At 41.9% G+C, this 26,121-nt stretch overlaps 1 protein-coding gene across 2 annotated transcripts; it reads right to left on the bottom strand.

Moving 5' to 3' along the window:
• Positions 1–4,934: 4,934 nt before the first annotated feature.
• tcea2 (transcription elongation factor A (SII), 2) lies at positions 4,935–14,290 on the bottom strand. 2 transcript variants are annotated; one of them, XM_036533466.1, is made up of 10 exons: positions 14,110–14,290; positions 12,146–12,208; positions 11,962–12,067; positions 11,095–11,185; positions 9,184–9,335; positions 7,976–8,032; positions 7,345–7,499; positions 6,633–6,779; positions 6,399–6,470; positions 4,935–5,614 (listed from the first exon to the last, which is right to left on the bottom strand). In XM_036533466.1, the coding sequence occupies exons 1-10, from the start codon at positions 14,176–14,178 to the stop codon at positions 5,606–5,608; spliced, it is 921 nt and encodes a 306-aa protein (XP_036389359.1). In that variant the 5' UTR covers positions 14,179–14,290; the 3' UTR covers positions 4,935–5,605. The 2 variants fall into 2 exon arrangements, with proteins under 2 accessions (XP_036389359.1, XP_036389358.1); XM_036533465.1 differs by having other exon boundaries at positions 11,962–12,208.
• Between the last annotated feature and the right edge of the window lie 11,831 nt (positions 14,291–26,121).

Below are 26,121 nucleotides of genomic sequence, written 5' to 3'. Positions count from 1 at the left end.
AACTCACCTTGATCTCTGCCAGGCCAATCTATAATGTACCGTAAAAAAAAAGATGGATTCAATTGCCGAAACTTTTTTAAAGATGATAATAATAAAGACATTTGTGTTATTATTCATGTATCTTTCTAGAAGTGTTTCTTGTGTCTTCCCTGAGGCAAGCAGAATTGCTTAGTCATGAACCTCTATATTAAGGGTACCAGGGAAAGGGATGAACATGGCTGTAGATATATGGGCGAAATAACTGTGCCAGGGTGTGGCAAGATGGCACAGACACGCAGTCTGCGTCTTGGATGGGAGAGTTTCCTTGGTAAAGGCTTCGTGATGAGGTAACGCAAGCACATGCTTGTGAGTAGGGCCACCTCCACTCTTCACAACACTGCGGCATTCCTGGTCTGCTGAAGCACCTTTGGTGTTGCACAGACAGTGTCATGTGGTATCCAGCACATTGGAATAGCCCAGTATCACAGAGGGGTTACCAGAATGATAGCACTTGCACTGACTGACGTCCACTTACAAACCGTCTCCCCTATGGTCTGTTACATTGGTGTATCCCAACCCCCCATTAATCCACCCCAATGGTGTGTCCTGTCTTGCCTATGGTGAGTACAGATGGAGTATCTCATGGTTCTCATGATACACTATATGTATTTATATTTGAATACAATGTCATTACAATGTAATGGTCAGGCGTCCGAATACTTTTGTCCATATAGTGTATCTGCTTATGCTGTGCATCGTTGTCAACCTATGCCCTTTGCCCCTCAGTCCCCCCTTACAGGGTTCCCTTTGGCATGCACTACTTCTTACTTCTTCCTCATCTGTTACCAGCAATGAAATACTACCTGTATACTGGCACTGAAAAACCCCTATCCCTGTGTGCTATTTTAGCGTTATACTTTTTCCCCTCAGTTGTGTAGCAAAACAACCCGGTAACCTCCTTTCCCATGTGGGTATTTGGCACCTAGCCTACGAGCCACTACCTGTTTCCACATGCATCACCCTCCTCACCTCTACAGTCTGTCATGCTCCAGTGGTGACCCCTGACCCCATCATTCCTCTGCAGCTCAGTGACCACATCATCCCCCAGCCTCAGGATTCCTTAACAATGCCTTCAACCATGAGATCGCAACTCCCAAAGGAAATAGAGAAATACCCTGTTGTCATTGGATGGAGCGGGGAAAGTAAAGGGCATGTGACCCTCTGTTGGATGTGCATTTGATGGCAAATTAACTTAAACTGTACAATCCGTTCCCCTCCACCATCACCTCAATTAAAGTAAATGAGGGAGACTCCCACTGGTGCTTCCCCAGGGACAGCCCCCCCCCCCCCCCCCTTCCTCCCTTTCCACCCCCCCCACCACCTTCTCAGCAGCTCTACACAGTAGGGTTATTACAGCACAGTCTACTCTGAAACCACAGGTTCAATTTTATTTTAATCTAAGGAAAATTGTTTGGTTGGACATGCCAAACATCTTGTCAATTAAAGTAACTTGATAGGCCCATCTTTTGATATGATTGGCAAGTCAAGATAAAAACTTTTTCATTTCAAACTTAAGTTATATAGATATTAGATGATACTTTCCCAACAAAAAAAAAACATATTTGCCCTTTGACTACAGCTTCAAATCTGGACACTAGGCTCTCTGCCGAAGTAGATTGGCCAGCCTAGAGAGGTGAAGATCACCATACATCTCATTCCAAGGGGATATGAAGTGATTGTTACTATATACATTTGTCTGAGGTCAACCAGTCAGTTGTACTTGAGCTTCTGTGAAGGACATAGTGAAGTAAAATCATTGAGACAATCTTAATGTATTTAACACAATGCACATTTTGGCATGTGAGAATTCAGATGCAGCTGCATAGACATATCTTATGTCTGCTGTCCGCACGTATGGAAATATGGAGGTGTTGCCAAAACAAACAAAAATCACATTCACCCCCATTTACCTCACCGTGTCATCAGACAGGACTGCAGCTCAAGGGGAACGCTGGCTACTACAGTGTCTTGTCAAAAAAAAAAAAAAAACAACTGGCTGTTCTTGTCTTAATATTAAACATGACTGAACATCCAAAATGTGGCCTTATTGACATTTTTAGTTGGAAAAAAGCAGCAGCTGTTACATGACAGTCAGTCCTGTTGCCAAAATGAATAAATCTATTTTTAACTCAAGAGATTATATCTGAGATGATGGACAACAATATTACTTGTCGTCTTTGGAGAAGCAGTTGTATTTTTTGCAGTGGTAGTTGCAAAGTATTGCATTTCCATATGTAACATTTCAAGACTAACATGCTATGTAAGAGAAGACACAGAGAGAACAGCCACTTAAAACAGTTCCTGCTTTAAACAGCCATGTCTGGAGGGTGCAGGGAATCAGTCAGTATGGGTTATTAGAGTGATATAAGGATCTTTCATATCCAATTCCTCAGAAATCCCATATTGTAACAGTAATCTCAGCCTTGGCCCTTCTGATGAGAAACTTGTGGCTGATGATAGATGGGATAAGATTTACATCCCAGCTGCTTTGTGTGTGTGTGTGTGTCTGTGTCTGTTTGGGGGGCGGGTAACAGGGAACCCTTTTCTATTAGTCCCATTAGGAGTGCCGCCCATTTATATGCTGGCAATTTATCGAAACGCTGAGCTTGGCCCCAGCTAAGCCCTAACAGATCTCATGTTTGAACAATAACAGCTGAAGCAGAGCCATGGTTTTGTTCTTTCAAATGGGTGGCCAGGCCTAATCTGCCTGTTGCTGTTTAACCTGGATGGAAGGAGGCCTTTCCTTCTAATCTTCTCAGTCTAAGCTTGTCGTGGCAGATTTATTTATGGTACAGGTAATTATGAAATATTACGGCATCTAAATGTGAATTACCTCCTGAACCCGTCCGACTCATGCCAACATGGTTGCGCACAGAGCTATTGTTGCTCCGTGGCAAGAACCAGCAAGGTCAGGAGGTGGGGCCTGAGGTGCTTGCGACACCGCTCTGATTTTGGGGGTGCAATGGGTCATTTAATAACTGGAATTCATGCTCAGCACATGCCTGCACACGCTGCAGAGGGCAATGTGAAATTTATACTGGGTAAAACACACATTTCTGAGGCCATGTACAAAAGACAAAAAAAAAAAAAATCCAAACCTTCGCCAACATTTTGCAAATTTTACAGGAATCATTCACATTAATAATTCATGTCATTGCAATTAAATTCAAAACTGTCTCCATGCTCTGCCATGCCACAAGTTACACAAAGCAACTTTCAGTTCGCTAGTAAACCAAACATGATGTTTTGAAGCTCTCTCTTGGGAAAATTCCTGCTGTTGCTGGCTGTTCCCTGCCAGTAACGGCGGTGTGGGCGGACTCGCAGGGCATTTTGAAACCCCAGTGTGTTTGTGTGTTGGAGCGAAAGCAAAAATCCCATTTTGGCGCAGAACAGGTATGTGATCGGGCATGTTGCTTGGAGCTTCAATGCAAGAGGCTTGTTAAGAAACTGGAGTCACCAAGAGCCCCATCTTCACGTTCCTAACCCATGCTGACTTCTCAGCACATACAGAGTGTCTTTGGTGGCCCTGAATACTATCCCCTCAACCTAGTCCATTGCACAGGATCAATTTTGGTTTGTTGGAGTGAGCACCAACGTGTGAGCTGTTTGTCACCTTTTTTTATTTTTGCAATTTAACAGAACGATTTGATAAGACCACCTCCCTTCCTTTCTGTTTGACAGCTTAACTCCTTCACAGGAAGAGTGGTAATCTAGCTTCATTTCTGTTACTTAGTGAGAGTTTGAGCAAACCAATCATTTTATGCCTTTATGATTAAAGATGTTCATGAGAGCTGCTGCACACAATTAGTAATGGTTAAGGGAGGATAAAGTAGTCACAAAAGAGTGATAAACTGTGTGAATTAAAGCGCATGCTTAAAATAATCAGGCCCAATAGTAAAATCCCATAGCTTATGGCAAAAGAGAGCCCTTTATAGGACATTAAAATGCAATATATCATTTTTCAGTGACAAAATACTTTCTAGTTCTTTTGGCCATTTCAAATACCATTCTTTCTCTCTGGTTTCATTAGTGTAAATGACATAATGTTGAGAACACTGTTCCTCCTACAGGTGAAAGAAGAAAATCTTAGACATTCCCAAAGCTACATAAAACATTAATCACAAGATACAAAGTCTAAACTAGGTTGGAAATTTGTCCCAACAGTATGGAAGGTTGACATTATTCGATATTTTGTTACTCAGTGCCTTCTATGGTTAAATAACTGTTTAATCTTTTTTTCTTCTTCCCATTTAACATATAGGTTTGCTCCAGCCAAGAATGATGTGTCCCAATAACATCTGAATCACACCCTCTGACACCCACACACCCCCTCTTGTGGCCTTTTTGTGTACGACAGGTTGACATGTAGGCCAGAATGGCACCTACATTTGAGGACAGTCCTCAGTATCTCACTCCAGAGGGAAGGCTGTCCTCTTGATGTTATTCAACCTTTCGCCCTTTTCCATCAAATTTAAATGCTGCCTTCAGTCAGTCATACAGCTACTGCTACCCCATTAGGTTTCTCACAGACCCAAAATGTAAGAATGAGTAAATAACACACTCGTATCGGATGCTGTGTGCCATTTATACATCAAGCAAACACAGTGCTATCCTGTTAGAGTTGGCTATACTGTTAAGAGACCAGGAAAAGTTGTCATCTCTCAGCCACCTTCGCACTGTGTCACGTGACCAGGGAGAAGAGAGGCACTTCCTTCTTCACAGGAGAGTATTTCCCTTTTCTGTTCCAGTTTCACACTGAGTCAGTCAAGTCCATCATCAGCCAACACCCCTCCACACAGCATTCACCAGCTACAATGTGAGGAAGAAATGAAGCATGCACACCAACTGAGGCATGATTTGTATTTTCTGACCATTTTAATGAAACCAAACGAGCCCCTCAAGTAAGAATAAAAAAATGTATACACAAAAAATCAGTAAAAAAGAAAACAGTCTATAACCACTTGAACAACTGTCAGTATGTTCTGTCTCCCCCACCCCGCAAACATCTTGATTATGAACAGGAACAGGGAAGATGAAGCAGACGTAACAAGTTGCCAGATTCATCCCTACCCGCCCCCCCACCCCCCCCAACCACCCAGCTCCACTTTGGCATCAACCTTCTAACACTGATATTTGGTCGCAGCAGAAATGACACAAACTGGAAATGCATAGATGACATATGCATTTAAAAGAATGCTGTTTGGATTTGTGACACTAAACTGAAGATCAGGTACTGTGGAGCCATGTGGAATACAACCACTGCCCTGGAAAAAGGCACAATCCTCTTTTTTTTCTTCTTAAGATATTTTATATGGTCAGAACAAACATTACAATTATTAACTAAATCTGTACAATATGCAATGTTCTTAGTAGGGTACACAACTAAAAATAAAATGAATCATCTAAGCTCTCTTTATGTGCTCTGTCTAGCACTCTTTCTAAATATATTATATATTTATGATCATGTACAAAAAAGGAAGACAGTCTGAAGCTATAATAAAGTAACTTTCAGCTCTGTGTCATCCATGTCAATGATTCCGAGGGTGAATATGGACACTTCCACACTTTAACAGAACTGGGAGGAAAACAAAAGAGAAAGCAAATAAGAAATCATCCACAGTCAATCAAACAAAACAACAGCATGTCCTCAAATTATGTTATGGTTCATTAACTACAGAATCTAGACAGCTAGTAAAGTTTATTTACTGTAGCTAACATTAGCTAGCTAGCTGCAGGTAGTCCAACACTGCACAAGCGAGCTAACTAATCCTTGAGCCAGCAATACTGTATAGATGTTTCACAAGTGATGGCTTCTTAGGTAAGGGAACATTTACAAGTGACTGTTTGGGGATTAGCTGACTAGCTAGCTAATGTTAATCCGGTACCAAAACACAGCAAGTTTTATCACTAGAGCAGCTAACCATCTAGCTATAGCCCTTTGCTCTTGTAGTTGTAGTTCCACAGCAAAATGTCATATCAAAATTTGTTGTGGCTGAGTGGGCAACAGTGCACTAATATCATCATACCAGATAACTCTTCATTCTTAGATGTTCACTAAATTCACAGTAGTATATACTAGTTTTGGTAGCTCTTAAGTACCTGTGGAGCAACCAGGTATATAGCAGCACTGATAATCAACTAAATATATGTTGAGTTTAATATAAGGGTTGAGTGGATTCACTGAAGGAATGCTAAAGCATTCATTTAAATCATTTTGAGACATTAACCCGCTATCCCAAAAGACCTGGGTAGTACACCACCAACTGTCACCGTTGGTAAATGACCCATTACATAATCATGTGCTGTGGCATTTGACTGGTGAGTCTTTTCATCCTGTCCATGCATGGCGGTCTGCCTACCTTCCACCTGTTCCCACATTCATTGCAAAGCACGAAGGTGGTCATGGGTTCATCAGCACTGCGTGTCTGTACCTGTAAAACACGTACAGCACTTACAGTAGCAAAAATGCATGCTGCCATTGGCTCCAGAATTCTGGGACAGAATAGTACCAGGGTGTACTTTTCAAGCAGCTGGTTAGTTTTGGAAAGTATATATGGTTGGTAGGTGTTGTTCTCAGGACCAGAAGAGTGTACCTGGGTGTAGGTGCAGTTCTTCCCCTTGCATTTGCCACAGACGAACATATCTGTCTCTGTGCCTCCCACTTTGGAGAGCTGGTGCTCTCGGATGGACTCCTTGGTCAGGGCCTTCCTCATCTCCTTCAGCTCTGCGCTGGCCATTTCCTGTGTGAAAACAGGTTCTGCACTCAGTACAGCCAAAATGTGCAGTGTGGCCTATATAAATGAACATTTGACTGAAGTCAGTTGGAAGCGATTATTTTCCATCTCATGTTACTGAGCCATTTAAAAATACAGTAGAATTACCAAACTTGTGATGGCATAATATCTGATCAGATTGGCATTCAACACAGAGGAGCACACAGGGCATTGCCACATGATGCTGCAGCAGAGTTCCTTTGACTGGAACATTTGTAATTGCAATACAGCAGCCATTGGCCCGCAATGCATTAAACCATCCCTCTAGACAGATACAACTGGCATAATAATTCTACATAAACATTTGAACTATCTGGTTTTCTGCTTGCTCAAACACTGACAAAAATACATTCAGCACAGATGCAACAGAATTAGACACGACAGACACAGAGACAGAGCAGAATGACAAGCATGCATACCAAAACACACCAGACACAGAGGCAATCGAGACACGGCCGGCACACAAAAAGGTGCTGAGAATTACAGCAGGTCCCTCCCGCAGCCGGTGCATTGTGGGAAAGAGGATCCTCACCTCTGCGGTCATGGTCGCAATTCTCTCAGGAGAGATGTTCCCGCACAAGACGTTGCGCCGCAGGTCCGGGTTTTTCTGGTCCTTCAGGTTGGAGATGCGGCTCCTCAGACGACTCTTGTACTTCATGTCTGTGGACTTGAACTCCTGGAAAATGCGTGGATCGGGGACGTCCGTCAAGGAGAACAGTGGTGCTGGGGACAGACACACAGCAAGGAACACATACAAACGTGCCCATAATGCTTAAATGCTACTGCATATGCTCCAGGGGCGATAATGGTATTATCGGTCTTTATGTCAATGGAGCTACAGCATAGTATCCTGAACTCTGTGTACAGCTGATATCCCGGTCAATTATGAATTCAAATTCCCTCTTAAATGATGAATGGTAAAATGGAAAGTCATGGTGCCAACACTACTGGAAAAGGGCCATCATCAATACCCAGTTTCCAATCTGCACCGAGCTGGTCAAATCTGTCACCATTTCCATTCATAGTGGGAATAAAAGTGTGTAACTGAACTGTGGAGCAGGAGGTGACACTTCTCGGGCATATGCAGAACAATACTTGTAGGCGGCTACCATCAGTGAGGACAAGAGAACAGACGACTTAGAGGAAAACTAGCCAAAGGATATAATCTTCAATCTGTGCTGCCAAGTGCTCACAATTTGCTCCAATTGCTTTGTAATCATCTGAAAAAAAAAGAAAACATGAAACCAAAATGAGGTTTAGCATGACAAACCTTGTGTATCAGATCTGTGTAAACGCACAGTGCGCTGCCAAGGATAAACTGGACCAAGCCTTCAAAAAACATCACTTCTGAGAACAGCTCCTGTGGCCACTTTCGAAATTTTGAGTGAGCATTGCAGGCGTCGCTTGAGACCGCACTATCGGGATGTCCCTTTCCAGCCAATCGCACAGGAGGAATGTCTGAGGCACTGGATTCTAGAAAGGCCCGCTTGTGGTCAGCCGAGGCCAGTTCAATTCCAGGCGAAAGCCCTGGGCAGCTGGTCAGTTCTGCCTCCCCTGGGCCGTCCATCAAATCGTGCCAGAAGAGTTGGAGCACTCCCTTCAGCTTCACAGAATAGCCACTGTGTGCTGCAGTATTCTTCAAGGGATAATCTGAGGCTTAGGCACACGATTCCAAATGTTAATGTCCCACAGTTGCATCAACAAACCTTCTGTGTGGACCCCGGTGTGCAGATACACTATAAGGACAAAAGTATTTGGCCACACCTGTTTTTCAGGGTTTTGGCTAGGCCCCTTATCTCCAATGAAGGGCAATCTTAATGCATCAGCATACCAAGACATTTTGGACAATGCTGTGCTTCCAACTTTGTGGCAACAGTTTGGGGAAGGCCCTTTTCTATTCCAACATGACTGTGCCCCAGTGCACAAAGCAAGGACTATAAAGACATGGTTTGATGAGTTCGGTGTGGAAGAACTTGACTGGCCCACACAGAGCCCTGACCTCAACCCCATCGAGCACCTTTGGGATGAACTGGAACAGAGATTGCGAGCCAGGCCTTCTCGTCCAACATCAGTGCCTGACCTCATAAATGCTCTACAGAATGAATCGGCACAAATTCCCACAGAAACACAAAATCTTGTGGAAAGCCTTCCAAGAAGAGTGGAAGCTGTTACAGCTGCAAAAGGGGGACCACCTCCATGTTAATGTGTATGTATTTGAATACAATGTTATTACAATGTAATGGTCAGGCGTCCAAATACTTTTTTCCATATAGTGTAACTGTGACGTCATAAAAGCAAGAGGACACACTGACCACTCAACCCTTTCCCTCAGCCTTGGAACTCAGCAGCGGGTATAAACCTGAATGCTTACCGTCTGTTTGCAGAGCCGCAACCAGGAGCTCTCTGCACTTGGTGCGAACACTGTCGGTGGTGACGGGTGCCGGAGGGAACGAGGTGAATTTCGGGGTGGTCGGAGTGGTCGGGGTGGTGGGAGTCTTCGGTGTTTCCTGCTTTTTGCCTGAACTGAAATTAAGCAGAACGCACATGGATAGGTGGACGCACACTGAAAACACTCAATGACTTTTATTTGCTAAGAAGATGCTTCTGCCCACAGTCACAGCTTAGATGATCCTTACCAGTAACATAGGCTGGCTACTGAACTAGGCTGATTGTCTAAATTACCCATTTAGATAAATATTCAAAACTGATTTTGCGCAAGGACAGGTAAGACAGCTTTATAACAAGTGCTTCCGAAATATCCAACTAGCTAACAACAGTGACTGCCAGAGGGCACATTTGATAGCTTTGAGAGGTCTGTATCACTGTATCAAAGCATTAATCCCCTGAACTGCTGGGGCATGGTGTACCCTGCATCATTGAAAACACTGATATCATGGCATTTTCTTCTATAACAAACCTGCACCAATGAGGAGTGAAATGCAGAATGTTAGCACGTAGATGCATCATCCCCAGGAAGCTACTGCATCCAGTAATCACTAACACACCCACACCCTGAAGGAGAGACTTTTTGCAAAGCCGCGTGGATGGATCTCATTCCATCCAAACTGTCCTAATATCGATAGGCTGAATATGAAGTGTGCTCGTCTCTGCCAGAGTGTTTTAATTCAACTGCTCCCTCTAGCTGACACACATGCTACTTTTCACCACAAGAGAAGTGTGAGCGGATGCTCAGTATCCTGCTTTAATTAGTTACCATTCCTTTCGTGAAATTACCTCCAGGCATTGCTGGGCTCATGGTAATTACTTTTCGCATTTGAGGAGAACTGAGAATTGAAGTTTCAAGCTTCTTTTTTGATGGATTTTTTCTTTGCTACCTTACACTGCTATAAGGATGTTTAGCGTCCACAGACCGTTCAGATTTCTGGCTTTTTGCACAGGCAGGAAATTGCTTGCCATTATAGATTTGACCATTTACAGGTAAAATGTGCTAACAGTACTTCACAATACTATTCCACTTGACTAAGTACACTGCAAACAATCAAAACAACTGCCTTTGAGGCTGCATGTTCGATTTAAAATAGCGAAGAATTTTTAAAACACTATGGTATATTAGAAATATAGTCAAACATATTTATTTGATAACTGATGTTATCTGATACTGTTGTTCAGTAAAATGCTGTACTTCATTTACACGGCTGCAGTTTGTTGACATTTTTGGAGTTTTATTTCCTTTTTAACTCCAGCACTCCAATGTATTTTTGCTGTACAATTCTGTGCTACAAATTCTCAAAATCCTTATACCTAATTTGAACAATTTCAGCAGTACTGGAGAATTTCAGGTTACATATCTTCCTCGAGGGTACAACTGCCAGACCACAACCCAAGAACCCATAAGTTTGACAAAGTCCAATGCCCTTAAACTGTCTATTTACAGCTTGCATATTTTTATGTATGACTTTTCTCTTTACAAGACACACACACACACACGGATTTGTGAAATTTAATTTAATTCAACACAGTACCAGCTGGATTAGAGTGCCTGTTAAATGACAGACTGTAAATGTAAAATGTGTGGTGGTTTAGCAGTAACCAGCAGTGATTGTAACCCAAAGGTTGCCAATTCAATTCTCCAGTGGGGTACTGCAGTTATATCCTTGGGTGAGGTAACTAGCCCAAATTGCCTCAGTAAAAATGTGAAGTACCTAAATTGTAAATAAGAGTGTCTGCTAAGCAGAAGAAAATACAATTCCGTGGAGTATAACTCATGATCAGTGCACACACTGCACCTGCCAAGAGCCATATGCAGCCGCTGAACACCCACCTCAAATCGCTGGATCCCGGACTGTCCTTGGAGGATGACGTGAGAGGGGAACAGTCTTTTTTCTTCTCCCCCATTTTGCTGTCAGAACCGTCTGCATCCCAGCAGAAAGGACAAGTTTTAAATTCCAGCTCATTTGAAAACTCCACCTCTGCAAACCTCAGCGCACCAACATATTTCCGCTGAACCTGCGGCCAAGTCAATTTTCCCTCCCTGCTGGTTTTGCTCCTACCTGGGGCACACTATCCGGCTGTGAGTTGAGGTCACTGGATTTTATGTTTGCATCTGATTGGTCTGATAAGAAATAATACAGAACAAGTGGGGTGGGGTATAATGGCAATATGACTTTATGTTCCCTCAGTCACCCTATTCACTCGCTTGTATTATGTACATCCAATAAAATTGATTTTCCCCAAAATCCTTCACTCACAAGGAAGGCCCTTCAGAGTAAAACAGACTTTTTATTATTCCATCTGAAATAATCGGAAAATATAACCTCTTAATGCCATCTGATGTCTGATTATACCCTGGAATGAAGCAAGAAACTGAGTTCAATGCTTTTAACTGTACATCTCGTACATCTCTGTAATTCAGCTTTATGACTGTCAAAATTTCCAGAGTACAGACAAGACTCTATAACATTCTTAAGACACATGTAGGTTATTGTCACTATAGGCAGGACTGTGGTCATGGGTAGTACTTAACACACATTCTCTGGACATTTTGACAGTCAAAAAGCTGACATCCAGAGCTGGACGCTTCAGAATGCAAACCATTAGCAACGTTGCTTAAACAGAAATGCATGTCACACCAAATCTTATGCATCGGCGGAAATTAACAGCAAAGCGGGCCGTGTCTTTATGTTCTTACTTAGCAGTTTCTTCCATGATTTGATGAGTGACTTGGCCAAGTTCTGCACATCCTCCTCCGTGCTCTGCTTCCTCACTGCATTGACCGACATGCCGATCCTGGTGGACTGTGCAACACAACATTTTACAAAGACCCTCAGTATGCGACTCAACAATCGCGGCTGAAATTTACACCTGAAATTCACCTGCAGCGTCTCCAAAGACATCTTGATGTTTTTCAGCTCCTTCAGCAAATCAATTGCGCCATCCTGAAAGAAAGAAAGTATGAAATTGTGCCATGGAGGAAAAAAATGTGATGTACACACCCCAGCACCCACCTACTACTCTGATGAACATATCTAGACAAATTCACAAACAGAAGTATCATATATTTTAATATCCAAATTTAGATTGACACAATTTTCAATTATCATGTTCTAAGAAAGTCTTACACGGTGAGACACCGTACAACATTTTCCCACAAGCATTTCCACAGATATTTGTTTATTCCTGGCTCTTAGACTTAGGACAGCTGTCTGAACTGTTGTAGGTCTTATCACTATTACCTTATCACCTATTGAGTGTTTCTTACTAAATCTGGCGGCACAAATGCACAAAATCAATCCAAAAAGAACCTTTATCGTATAATACCGCATTACACAAGCATGCCTGTGGGCACACATAAAGCGGAGAGCATAACAGTGGGGAAATCAGAACTTGAAAAAGAGTTGACTTTTAAAAGCCCAAGATTTGCATATGAATGAATGCTGAACATACCTATCATTGATCGTTGGAAGTGTAAGAGTGTGCGTTCGTGTGTATGGTGCGGACGTAATATAACGAGAAGCCGCTGAGGTAATCGCACACGCCTGCAACAGACTGATAGCGTCTATGCCCTCTCATTTCTTTCTACAAACCTACCGTAGTGTAATGCAAACAGTTATGTGTCATTTCCGCCCATTTCCTATTCCCACGCGAATTTATCGCGATAGTGTTTTACTCTTGCAATTACTTAAAAAATATGTTCAAGTTCTAAAATATTTAGCTTACTCGACAGGTTCACTTACCAATGTGTGCAATGAGTTTCACTGATTTTAGTACTTTCAGGCAGCGGCTCGGGTGAATCGCTTCGAAATACTTAAACCGAGATTATTTAAAAATGATTAAATTGTTCTCTACATACACATGAGAAAAATCTCTCGCATCCTTTCAGTGTGGCTCAAGACTGACAAGCTCGACCATTCTGGACCAGGACCAGCTGCCAACTCATCAGCTGAGTTACTGTTAAACCATGCGAGCCAAGGCAGATGAAATTAAACATGTTATAGCTACATTCAGCAAAACGGACAGTTTGTGAATTTGCGATTACATCAGATGCATGATCGGTTACAGTTTTTGCATTAAAAAATCAGCGTTGTCGGCGTTTTCGTAAGTTGACATGTCTGTTAAATAGCTTTCGTTTCGTTCCCAATGAAAATGAAAGCGTCTGTTGTGTTAGGTTTAGCGTTAACATGTTACCGCCTGGCTCGTTAAATTTTTATTAGTAGGTCCAAAACAGTTATCTCTAATGGGGTCAAGGTTCTATCCTGTCCTGTTTTTTTTGGCCTACTACCCAAGGTGTGGCTGGCAGACGATGCTACAGATGGCTAGCTGTCCATATGCAGCCAGGCAGCATGTAAACATACTAAATATGCGTGTCAGTGTGACAAAATTAAACATCTACTCTTAATTAGCAATGTCCCCATCACTGGCTAACTGGTACAAGTCTTCTCGACGGTAACCTTGCCCACCCAGGTGTAAATCAGTCAAGTAAGCTGTGTTTTTAAAATTAGGCTAATAGCGATTTTTAACCCAGCAATAGGCGGTTGTCAAACTGTTATGAATTGCAACAGTTCGTAACTTCAATTAATTTCATACGAGTCATTACAAATGCGCGCGCATAGATTTCCAGTGTTTTCTTAGTAGCGAGCGAACTACCAAACTAAACAGCCTAGTTAGCCGTATGTAAAGCCAACCAGGTGATGAAACCAGAAGCTGAAAACCTTTAACTAGAGAGCTTTCCAGAAATGTCTACCTCAACAAATGTAGCACGGGCAACAGTCCTCGTACCTGATTTCGGATGCTAGCAGCGTTTGGCGTCCTAGCCAGACACCTAGATCACGTTACTCACCGTATTTTTCTTGTTAACCATCTTGTCGAGCTTTTTAGCAATGCGCTCGACCTCTTGATCTTTAACCATTTTCACTGATTATGTTTTGTATCCACGTCCATGCGTTACAAAAACCTCCATTTATCTCCAAAATGTGCACCACCGCTTATTCTTCAGCCGTCTCTCTCCCGCTGCGTGAACTAGGTGCACTGCCGCAGTACGGCGCTCGTCTGCCAGGACGCGACTTTCCAGAGAAGTGTGAGCGTAAACGTTTGGGACTTGTAGTTTCTGGTATAACGCAAATACTCCTTCTGGAGTTTTCCAGTGTTTAGAAGGAAAATGTAGACCACATGATGTAATGACAGTAAGTGAAGACAATATTGAGAATTTCGTTTAACAACCGACCAACGGAATAAAGCCCACGAAAATTTTGTGTTAGCGAACATTCTCAGCTAAATTTTAGAGTTTTGAGCTTAAATCTGTCCAAATCTGTCTTTCATTTGCTTGAACGAGTAACGCCAACTGTGGACTCTCTTCTTTTGCATTTTTGCAACATTATACTGTGCTGTTAAATGTTCTGAAATGAGAATATTATACTATATAACGACTTTATTACGGAAATAATGCAATTGTTGCGATGTAATTGTAATGCTATATAGTACGCCACATGTAGTTTTCATGGATATATAGTGTTACACCTTTGTGTGTCCTTGTGTTACATTACTTTTTGCTATCCTTTTTTTTTTTAACTGTCAGCCCCACCAATACAGTGAGAATATTGAACCAGAGGGCTGAATCAGTTGGTGATTAAACAATGGAATGCGTTCCAAAGCCATCATTAGATATCATTAGATTTTCATAGAGTCCCTTTAGCAAAGGCCCGTCTCTTTATACAAGGCCCATACCTTCTTATATCTCTGAAGGATATACAAAACGTATAATAATAAACATTTGCCTAACGTTAAATCATATTAAATATTAACTTAATTATTACAATACACTTACGTTATACACCCACAGTGATACACATACACTGTTGCTTAATGTTACATATAGGTAGCCATATAAGCAGTAAACACATACAGGCACATACTTTTATGTACACAGAAAGTTGGACACAGACAGCAGCATAGTGGAGACAGTGGAGAGTTCCTTATTTCTGCAGTACAAACCTGAGTGTTGGCATCCACCTTGTGCTACAGTGAAGCGCTCTCAGCTCCTGTGCCTGCACACAGCCCACAGCGTGATTCAATGGCACAGTGTGTGGGTCGGGCTATGTTGGAGCCTGGCAGTACTCAGCATTCTTTTGTATTGCAGGAGAAGGATTTCGAGCATCAGAATTCTGCTTTCATGTGGCAAGACCGAGGGCTTGGATATCTCCCTGACAAAGCACCAGAGTGGATTTTGCATGAATTCCCATTGTTTCCATCACAAGGAGGTGACTTTCGTAGTAATGTTTTAGATTCTTCAAAGGTGCTTGAGTGCTGGTTTCGAAAACAGAGAAGCACAAAATTAGTCATGCCATGATATTTAAATGCTTAGACCCAAATGATTTAAACTTCTACTCTGATTGCATTCAAAAAATGAAATTACTGGGATCATAACATTTAAGCTGGAACCAAGACACAGGGGAGTGCATTTTTATTTAAGTTGAGTAGCTTGAATGGCCCTGCTGTTACAGCCTTTGATTCATTCAATATGAAGTCAGTTTGGACCTAGAGTTGTGGATTATTCATTTTCAGATTGTGGGGTTGGCTCCTATGGATTAAATGTTTTTTCTACATTTTAATTCATCCCATTCATTTCTGTGGCCCCAAGATAGCTGAACCCGCCCCCCCCCCCCCCCCCCCCCCCCAAAAAAAAAAAACCCTCCAGATCCCCACTTGTCCTCTTGGATAGGAGCTATTGTAGCTTCTCCAGCTGGGCTCCTAGTGGATCTGGGTTTTGATGATCTCTGTGTGGTCCAGAATATGTTGCACAGTCTTGATGTTTTTGTTGTGCAGCTTTGAGCTGTTCTTTATATAACCCATGGCATTTAAAAAACACTCTTATCCAGTATTTCAGAAATATTGTTTTCATAAATTATTTTCAGTTGTATGCATCCCCCATCCCCTCAGCAGGGTGGAGATGTATTTGTTCTTTTTATCTGATTTTCTTTGTATGTTTCAAGGCAATGTAAGATTTCATCACAGAATTGTTATGCTACTGACATACAACAGTGGGTATGTGGATGTAAGGCATTTTGTTCAAATGTCAGGAATCATTTATGGGGTGACGTGCCTACACAACAAGACAGGTTTGAAAGGTGCCACTAAAACACATCTGTCTGTGGATGTTCTAGCACATTCTGTCAGAACACTCAGACATAGGCCTGAACCACACTGGTGCTGGACTCTAAAGGATAGAGTGAAAAGAATATATATTCTCTATCCAAAACAAAATAGATTTAATCACAACTGCAGATGTAAAATAAATATATATGTTTCACTTAATAGATATATGTTCAGTCAGAGGATGGTGTAATTGAAAGTACACAAAGAGTAAGAGTAGACTGATGAAGGATATAGACCATTTCTTACACTGTTCTATTTGTTATGGTCCTTATTCAGCTCAACAGCTATGGACACATTTCATAAATATTTGTTTATTTTGCACATATGTATGAACACATTCACATACAGTATCCTTGAATAGTCTGGGCCTGAAATCAATGAAGTACCAGCAAAGTATTCCTTTGTTTTTAATTTATTTTTTAATCCCTGAAACTGTTTGGGGAAGTATCATATCATACATATTCAATATAATGTCCACGGACAGTTTTAGACATGAACATGATTATAAGTTACAAAGGGTCTTTGTTATTAATCTGTACTCAACAGAGAACTAAAGAAAGGCTCACTTCTGTGTGTGACCACTAGAGGTCATTGTGTCACTGATTTACACTTTTCAAAATCCCCTTACCCATTATTCTCAAACTGCAAAAAGAAAAACTAGTTGCGATTACCTCACATCTCTGTCTTTTAGGTGACGCAGTGGAACTCATGCTGGTTTGTTTGCACCGGATGAATACAACAAAGAATTGCAGTGGTCAAAATATACAGTGTTAAGTCTTTTGTGGTGAGGAAGGGAAGGGGTGTTAAGTTGAGGGGTCAAGAGTGCTTTCCATGATGCTGGACTACGTTGCTGTGATGACCAGTAGCTCCAAGTTCAAAGAACATACGTTGAAAATTAAAACGGATAACAAAAGGACGTTGTGACGTCGTGGATCGGATCCGTTGGGGAATGAAAACCTGAACACCCATCTGCCAAAACAGCCAGCGTCACTACCAAATGGAAACGCATATGAGTTTTCTCCAGCTGCCAGTTGTGGAAAAGAGATGTTTTCCGAAATGCATAAGTAGGCCCTGCGTCAAAATATACTTTAAATTGCATATGAAATACTGAACATATAAAATGTTGCCTGCTGCCTATTTTCAGCGTTTGTTCAGAGACAGCCGTCTTACTCCCAAAACAGCTATCTAGGTAGCATTCACGCATCCACACGACAGACACGGATCTTGAGTCAAAGATTTTCCTCAAAGCGAAAGAAAATAGTAGCTAATCCTTGAGGACTGTCATAACGTCGTTTGCTTCTCTCAGCTGTTTTTGTTTGCTTTTCGTTGTCACTAATGACACCATTTAGTGTACCTTTAGATCTTTAGGTAGCTGTAAATATTGCTGTTGCCAGAATTCTGTGTATAAATTCTTTAACTCTCACTATAAAAAGTTAAAATATAGATATTGCTAGAAAGGAAAGTTTTCATAAAATCCCTACCTAGGATGGTAGTAGCTAGTAGTTACAAGCGTTACTCCTGAGGCAAGAATATTTTGTGGCCGCGGTACCAGGCCTATCGTGATATCTGCTGCACTTGTTAAAACGTTCCACCCATGTTAGTCAGTGGCGATTTTTTTAGATTTTAAATTCTAAATATCTGAAAAAAATATTTTAGAAACTGATACAAACAGCAGAAGCAATGCAATCCGGGACTAGCTGAAGGTATTGGCCAAGTTTTGCAAGTGTAAAAGAAATGTTAGAAACGACAAGCCAACTTAATAACATTTGTATAATTGTTTTTTGCCCACTATAGCACTATAGCAGCAGCACATTGTAGACAGTGGAAGTGGCTTTGGTAGGAATACTGTTGAGAAATGGCAGTGTGATTAGCATCAGCTCTGACACGGTGGTGGTAATAGTCAAGATGTAACTAGCAGCATTGGTGTCAGTAGCACTACCGTTGTAGCAGTAATAATAGTAATATCAGTGGTTGTAAACATGAAGCAATAGAACTTGCAATGGTGGTAAGCCTGAAGTAGTATCTGTGGGGTGGTAAACTTGTAGTAGCAGTGATGGTAGTGTAGACCAAAGAAAACTCTCTTGACAGGCCTTGAGGGGGTCCGCTCACACGGGCTGTGTGTTTGGGTGGTGTGCAACGCAAGGAAACCCCACCTCAGAAGGAGCCAACCTGCTTTATAGGGGAAACACCCTCGGCTCCCGTTCCTTTTTCACTCAGATACACAAATACATTTCCCATTGTGCCTTAAGTCTTTTCTGACATTTTGAAGGGCTGCTTGGACCTATGCCTGTGTAAGTTTCTGACACTTCTATATAATATTCCTACACTGGATCCTATGATACAGCCTGGTTGTGTAGGTCCCATACAACATCCCATAAGTTCCTTTAACCATAGGTGTTAACATGTATATGAACATAAGTGGAATCCATGTTATTTTCATGTTACTTTAAAAATGGGTTTATGACACTGCAGATGGAGCCTTGACCAACTTCTAGTAATTAATGTGTTGTTTCATATCTTTGTTTGGAGACTTGCCCTTTAATGCATCCTCTGAAGTACTGAATTTAAACTCACAACACCCATGGGTAAAGATAATTCAGTTGTGCAATTTTATTGATGGCAAAGCCATGGTTATCAGTTCCTGACACATGTTGCTGGTGGCAATAATTTTATTTATTTATTCATTGTGGAACATTCTAATTCCAGCAAATTCATGATGTGTTCCAAGTGTAAGACTTTCTAAATTCTGAACCTCTGGAAATATGAGCAACTTGTAAGTACTTTTTTAGGCAATTTCACAGTTGACAATTATAATGATCAATATAAGCTTCACAAAAATGTATATATTGCTCTATGCATTTCATAAGATAATATCAGAATATGTGGTAAATTGCATGCCTATTACCAACTCAGCTGCAGACCAAATGCTAAATTCTCTTAGATTGTATCCATGTTGGGTCCACATCACATATGCTTTAACAGTTCAGTTTGTGGAATGTCCACATTGCCATGGAAGCTCCAGTTTTGTCAGATGCAGGACAGGTACTGTGATGAGAAGGTTGCTTTGTGTTAGCCAGCACTGAAATATAGCACAGCTGTGATGCTCCCTCGAGAAGGTTGCGCCTCTCATGTTCAACAGAATGCAGATGAAAATTAGTTTGCAAAATTTCTTCAAGAGACATGCCCATCGCTGGAATCCAGCCCATTGGATTGGCAGAAAGTCAATCAAGAATATTTCCCAAGGCTTTAAAGCTAGCAACATGGAATATTCATATTTCCTTAACATCTGCTGCTTGCTGAATAGGCTTTCCCCACAGGTAGTCTAATAGTGAATGACCTGCCACACCTGGTTGACACTTGGGCATGTCAGTTTGTCAGCTCTTTGGAATTTAAACTAGAATCTGGATGCGGAGGGTTAATGCTTGGCTTGTTGGCTAAAAAGCAGCAGGTTTATCTAGTTTTATTTGTTCACTTAAAGCTGCACTGACTAAAATGGAACTTTTTACATCAGCATTTAATGGATGGAACAGCCTCACATGGAAGCAGTTTTATTATTGTCCGAGTAACAGCATTTCAGTACTTTTCTGTGAAAGTAACAGTAAGCAGGGTATTTCTTGGGAGAATTCTGGCATTATTCAATCAGTGTATTTATCACATTTAATGCATTAGGAAATTTCTCAAAGCATCAGTTATTAGGTTCTCTTTGGAGTATTCAGTATCCCAATACTCAGTGCCATCACTACAGAACTGGATGAAAGCTTGTCAAAATGCATCCCTTTGTTTTTCATTTGTTTATGCATCATTTATTGAAACAGTTATAGACATTAAATTGATTTTTTGGGAGGTATGCTCAAGGCATTGAACTCTCAGAGAGAGCATAAAGACGTCTTCATGTCCAAGACAGTCATGTTTCATCACAGGCAGAATTTTTGCCGAGATCAGCACTACAGCGCAATGTAAGGACCGCAACATGTGCATATTTGCTTTGATGTTTTTGCAGTAACTGCCTTTACTGTTTGTTCTGTTTTTATGTTAAATGAGTATTTGTGTGAGAGTTTGAGAGGCTTAGTCTCTCACAGAGCCAGGGGATTCATGAATAGACCCTTCACTGCTGTGAGTTTAAAACCTAACCTTAATTGTTCAACTTTGTTGGTTGGCAGAGTGCTGTGATTTTGTGAAGTGGGCACTGATTAATCCGAACATGAATATAGCCAAAAATGATACATGAAATAATATGAAAATGAATATAAATACAGATTATGGAAGTGTACAAGGTATGGATGTTAAGGGGGAGTGTTCAAATAATTTACCCCCTCCCTTTTGTATGGCCCAAACCACTGTATAAAATCCCATTTTTCTGTGAAAATGATGGCTCCCTGCAGAGAGGCCTGAATTCATGCACACTTTTGGGAAGGAAGGAAAATAAATAATCTGTATGTAATTTTGAATTCCTGTGGAAACAGATGAAATTGCTCATGTCACCACCACAGGCATTGTCCAAAGTACAAATGTGCATGAACTGCCAACATGCACCCATGAAGGTTTTTCTGCCAGGGCTGAAGCCACATCATACAAATATTAGACCACAAGAATACACTGATTGCTCCTTATTATGATTAAAATGCTTACTAAAACGCATTACACAAATGAATTAATAGAAGTGAGGAACAATCTGGATTCTTAATCACACTAGTAAATACCCATTTACAGGTGTGAGAGCATGAGAACTGTGTCTAAAACTGCAGGAAGGAAACCTCCGGAAATGCACATCACCTGTTTGTGTGCAGCGGGCAGTTTCTTTGTGTTTATTCAGTCTGTGTCCTTAGGTGTGGACAAAGACAGATTTTTCCAGTCTTTCTGGAGAGTTCTGCTCCGAACAGCTTTACAGCTTTCATTTGTCATTGTCACAAGTATTATGTTTCAGGTGACTATGTGTTTTTCTTTCGTGGATTTCATTTTATGAAGCCACACTGGAATACAAGGGAGCTCGTGCTCCTCAGCTCTTGTCATTTTCTGAACTCAGAAAAAGTCCACAACACTCCGCCATACTGCATGTGCATGTAAGCGTGTTGGTATGTGTTTATTATGGGTCAGAAATTCTGCCGCAACAAGGGTTTCTGTGATTCGACAAAGCCCCGCCGCAGCCAGCCTTCGTCAGCTTGACTGCATGTGTGATCCGAGGCCACGTTTAGGCGGCGTATCTGTCAGCTCTTCTTCCACGGGGACAGGCACGTCATGGTATCTCTGTTTTTTGTATGAGCCAGCAGAGCTTTGGCTCTGAGCAGCGCTGCACATGGTTGGCGTGTTTCATTGTATTTATTAGATTTGCTCTTTTGTCTGTTCTGAAAGCCCAGTCATGAAAATGTGTGCAGGGAGAGCATGCCTGACAGATATAGCTTCGGCAAGCAATGAATAAGAGGAGACTGAAAAACGTCCAAGATTATTTCAAAACAATGAAGCATTATCTTGCCTCTGTCAAGGGTCTTCTCTGCCTGACGAAAGTACATGTTCTAAATCTCAAACACATGTACGCAGGCACATAAAACAGTATCTTGGACACATGAGAACAGTCCAGAGAAAGGGATGATTTGTTGTTGTGTATGTTCTTTGCACAACCACAAAGTTTTGTACCTGTTTTAAGCCTATTAAGTTTTAAACTGGAAACCCATTAAATACAATTTTGGTGTATTTTTTTTTTTGTTTGTTTTCTTGTTTTTTTTTTGGTGACTAAGTAAGTATGCCACTGGACTCTGTCAATAGTGAAGCACTGTACTCTAAGTGAGAAGCTTACCTTAGCTTAATGGAACAAACTGCAAGCATTACACTTGGTCAGAGGGCTTGTTTGTAGTAATGACACAATTTTGGACTGTCACGAAGCTGAAAGCCGGTAAAGCTGCAGTACTGCCAGGTATGATCACTTCAACAACAAGTTTTCAAATGTGTTTTAGTCCACGCGATTTGCACCGGACCCATGTGAAATGTGCTGTGTCAGAGCTCACTGGCCCGTGGTCCGCAGGACAAAAGGGTCAGGTCTTGCATGAAGCGTGGCGCAGTCCGAAACAAAGGCCATTCTTGCGCCGTGACCGATGGCGTTATTTTTGTGTTTATCACTTATCAGCCCCCCAAGCGCAGGCATGACATCACCATCCTGTCCCTGAAATCGAGATTTGACTGTCACACAAGGGGCGAGAGCGGTTTCGCCTCCCCAGCAACGGGAAGTACAGTGATGCAGTGCGCATTGTAACATAAAGGCATAGTGCACCATCCCCCAACAGCCGCCCCAACCCACCCTCCGCCCCCCCAGCACGCACACACACACATACACACACACACACACACACACGCACACACACTCTCCCAGCACTGCCCCCCCCCCGGCACATCCTTGGCTGGCTCTGCTGGGGTATTATAGCACTTCCCTTTGGCCAGCGACAGCAGGTCTGTGGAAGGTGGCCCGGTAGAGACCCGCTGTGGGAAGGCATGGGCTGCTGAACTCTCACACAGTGTTCTTCCCATTCCACACTTCCTACATCGCCTGCTCAACGCCAGATAGATGTGTTTTTTTTTTCTTTCACCAAACAAAAAAGAGAGGTAGCGTTCCAGAGGGGATTCGCAGAAGAATAGGAGAACGGGGCAAAAAACACAACGTCTGCGCGTTTCCTGCATCCAGCGTCCCTGGAGCTGGCTCTGGGGTGACATTAATGTCTGTTAGCTGCCACAGTCTCTGCCTTTACTTTAAGGTTGCTTTCTCTCACTCAGTTTAAAGTCACTGTTTTATTATGGTGCGCCAGTGGACGCCTGCTTCCAGGGAAACCCCCACCCCCCGTACATAAAATTAAAATGATGCTATAACGATACCCAGCGGAAGAACCCAAGAGAATACATTTTAATACACTGAGAACATATTAGAACATATTAGACATGTTAAAATGGGAATATGGTAAATATCAAAGAAATTGAATATCAAAGAAATTGAATTCTTTTAAGATTTAGGAAATGCTGATGAACACAATTTGTGGGGAGACAATTATAATTATTATTAACAGGAAAATAATGGCTCATAAGAAAGCTACACAAACTAAATTTAAAGGTATTGAGGCATGAAGGGTAGATAAATTAGACAGAAGTTGTATCCTTCATTACCTTCAAAGCCTATTAAACTATCCCTCAAGTGATATACTTTGATCCTTTGAGTAGTGATTACAAACCACAGAAGTGTGTGTGTGTGCGTGTGTGCATGCGTGCGTGCGTGCGTGTGTGTGTGTGTTTGCATGTATACAGGGGGTAGACAAAATAATGAAATGAAAATGAAAAATGAAAAAGGGCTCGTATTTTGTTTACACATGTGTTTCATATTAATGTCAATATTAATTACCAATGTGTTTCTGCTGTAAAAGACATTTTTGAATTCAGTAATTTAATATATGAGTTTGTAAAGCAGACTCATCATGAGGGATCTAACAGAGTATTAAAAAGGTCAAATATTTGGTGCCAGAACTGCAGGTGTATCAGTCACAGAAATGGAAACATAATTTAATCTATCTAGGGGAACAGTGTCAAAAATCCTGACACCATACACCAAACACAAAAAACTGCATCAGTAAAGAGGAAAGCATACCAAAAAATACAGCCTCAAATATTACCATAGAACTGAATCTACACCCTTGTGACTGTGTCTGAACGTAAACTGCGTGTCATGAGCTTCATAAAGCCTACATTTGTGAGGCTGTCATTCGTAAAATGTCTGTAACCAAGACAATGCACAACACTGACATTGACATTAACATTCGCACAAAACCAAGTGTAATGAGTGCAGATGATTTCAGAGCAGTGAAGAAAGTGATGTGGTCTGATCACTCTTCTTTTACTCTTTTGTTACATCTGGATGGGTTTATGCATGGAAAAGCCAAAGGAAACCTTCAGCCCACATTGCCTGTCCCCACTTGTTAAACATGGTGGTGGATCTGTTATGGTATGAGCAGCCATCTTGTGGGAGTCATTGGGTCCAATTATTCCTCTGCATGGTAGAACTGCAGCCAGGATGCAGAGAGTCATTTTAGCACACCCGCTGCAAACATTGTTTCCTCAAGATGTTCCCCAATTCCAAGATGATAATGCTGCCATACACACTGCTACACAGAACCAGAAAGTCTTGAAAAATGGTCCAATATCCCACTATAAATGGATCAAAAGTTATAGCAAGTTTTTTTTTTAGGATGCCTAATTTATTTTTAATTAAGTCTTTTCTCTGATTGGTTTGTTGTGTGCGTGGAATCTGCACTGTCCCTGACACATTGGTACATTTTCTGATCTAGTGTGTCATATTAGTGTATCTTATCCAAGGACAAATGAACGAAAATGTAGGCATTTGTGTTAGCATGCCTGCACACATTGTTTCACCTCCTCGAACACGTCAGTGCAGAAGTCCTGCTGTGTGTTGGGGGGGGGGGGGGGGCAGAGTAGTAATGGGGGCGGGGTGGCAGGGTTGGGGGCGGGTTTAAGGGGCAGCTGACGTGCAGCCGTTCTGATCTCATCCATGTCCTAGAAAAAAGTGAAAAGCGGCACTTATCGTTTAGAAGCAACAATAAGCGACCCCCCTACTCCCCACCCCCCTAAGCAGCACAATTCCCAGAAACCCCCTGGCCTCTCTCTGCCGCCCTCCCTGAGGATACGCGCCAGGCAACGCATCTGCTCGGGGAAAAGGGGGGAGCGCGGTGACGGGGCCGCCGAGTCCAAAAGCCTCGGCAGCCGTCCCCTCTCGTTTCTCATGCCCGGGCCTAATTGTGTGTACGCGTGTTTGTTTTTTTCCCTCCGCTCTGCACGTTAGACTGCCGAATCAGCACCTCTGTGGTCCTCCTCAACACCCACTGTCCTCTCTGCCGGGAGCCGTGAGGCTCCAGACCTTGGTAACTGAACCCTGAGGTCACGCTGGAACATCATAGCGAGGTCCCTTTGAGATGTTAAATGCAAAAAAGCGCTATATTTAAATCTAATTGTTGTTGTGGAGACTGTAGGAAACAACACTGTGTTTTCGTCCTCTCGGCTACATTCAGGCCCCTTTCACACAGACTGTAGTTTAAAATCCCCTCCCTCATGTATTTAACATTTTCCAAATAGCTGTGCAAACCACAAAATAGTTTCCCTAGTTTTGTGGCGAGTGGAATACTGGAGACTCTCCCTTTCTAAGATGGTCACTACTGGATTTAAGATACTGCTCTACTGTAAAGCTATAGTCTCTTATTTTGGGGCGTTGACAATTACAGCATTGACACCACAATGGTTAAGAAGAATTATCTGCTAGTAACATGCTGTACTAGTTCTCTGCTGAGCAATATAAAGTTATTATATTTGAGAACTTAAATCAAACTGTTATATAAAACAGCAACAAGAAACATTAAAAGGAAGATATTAAAAGATAATACTCACATTCAGTAATGCATATTCAAGCAAATGTCACGAGCGACGCCCTGCAGATTTAGAGTTCTCTTTGTTGTTTTTCTTTCTCTTGTTAGCTTTCGACTTTCAGCGGGTTTTGCCATTGCATGTGAAAACAAACGAGCTCTCAGAGAACAAAAAAATGAACAAAACAAAACTGAACAAAAAAGGCAAAAACAACAACAGCACACATCTTCCCAGCGCCTGCATGCTAAAGTTCTCCAACCCTCTCATCTGTAGATAAAACTGCCACAAATCCAGACAA

This window comes from Megalops cyprinoides, chromosome 7 (genome assembly GCF_013368585.1).
Source record: "Megalops cyprinoides isolate fMegCyp1 chromosome 7, fMegCyp1.pri, whole genome shotgun sequence".
Classification (NCBI taxonomy): Eukaryota; Metazoa; Chordata; class Actinopteri; order Elopiformes; family Megalopidae; genus Megalops; species Megalops cyprinoides.
This window is presented reverse-complemented; position numbering and strand designations above follow the sequence as displayed.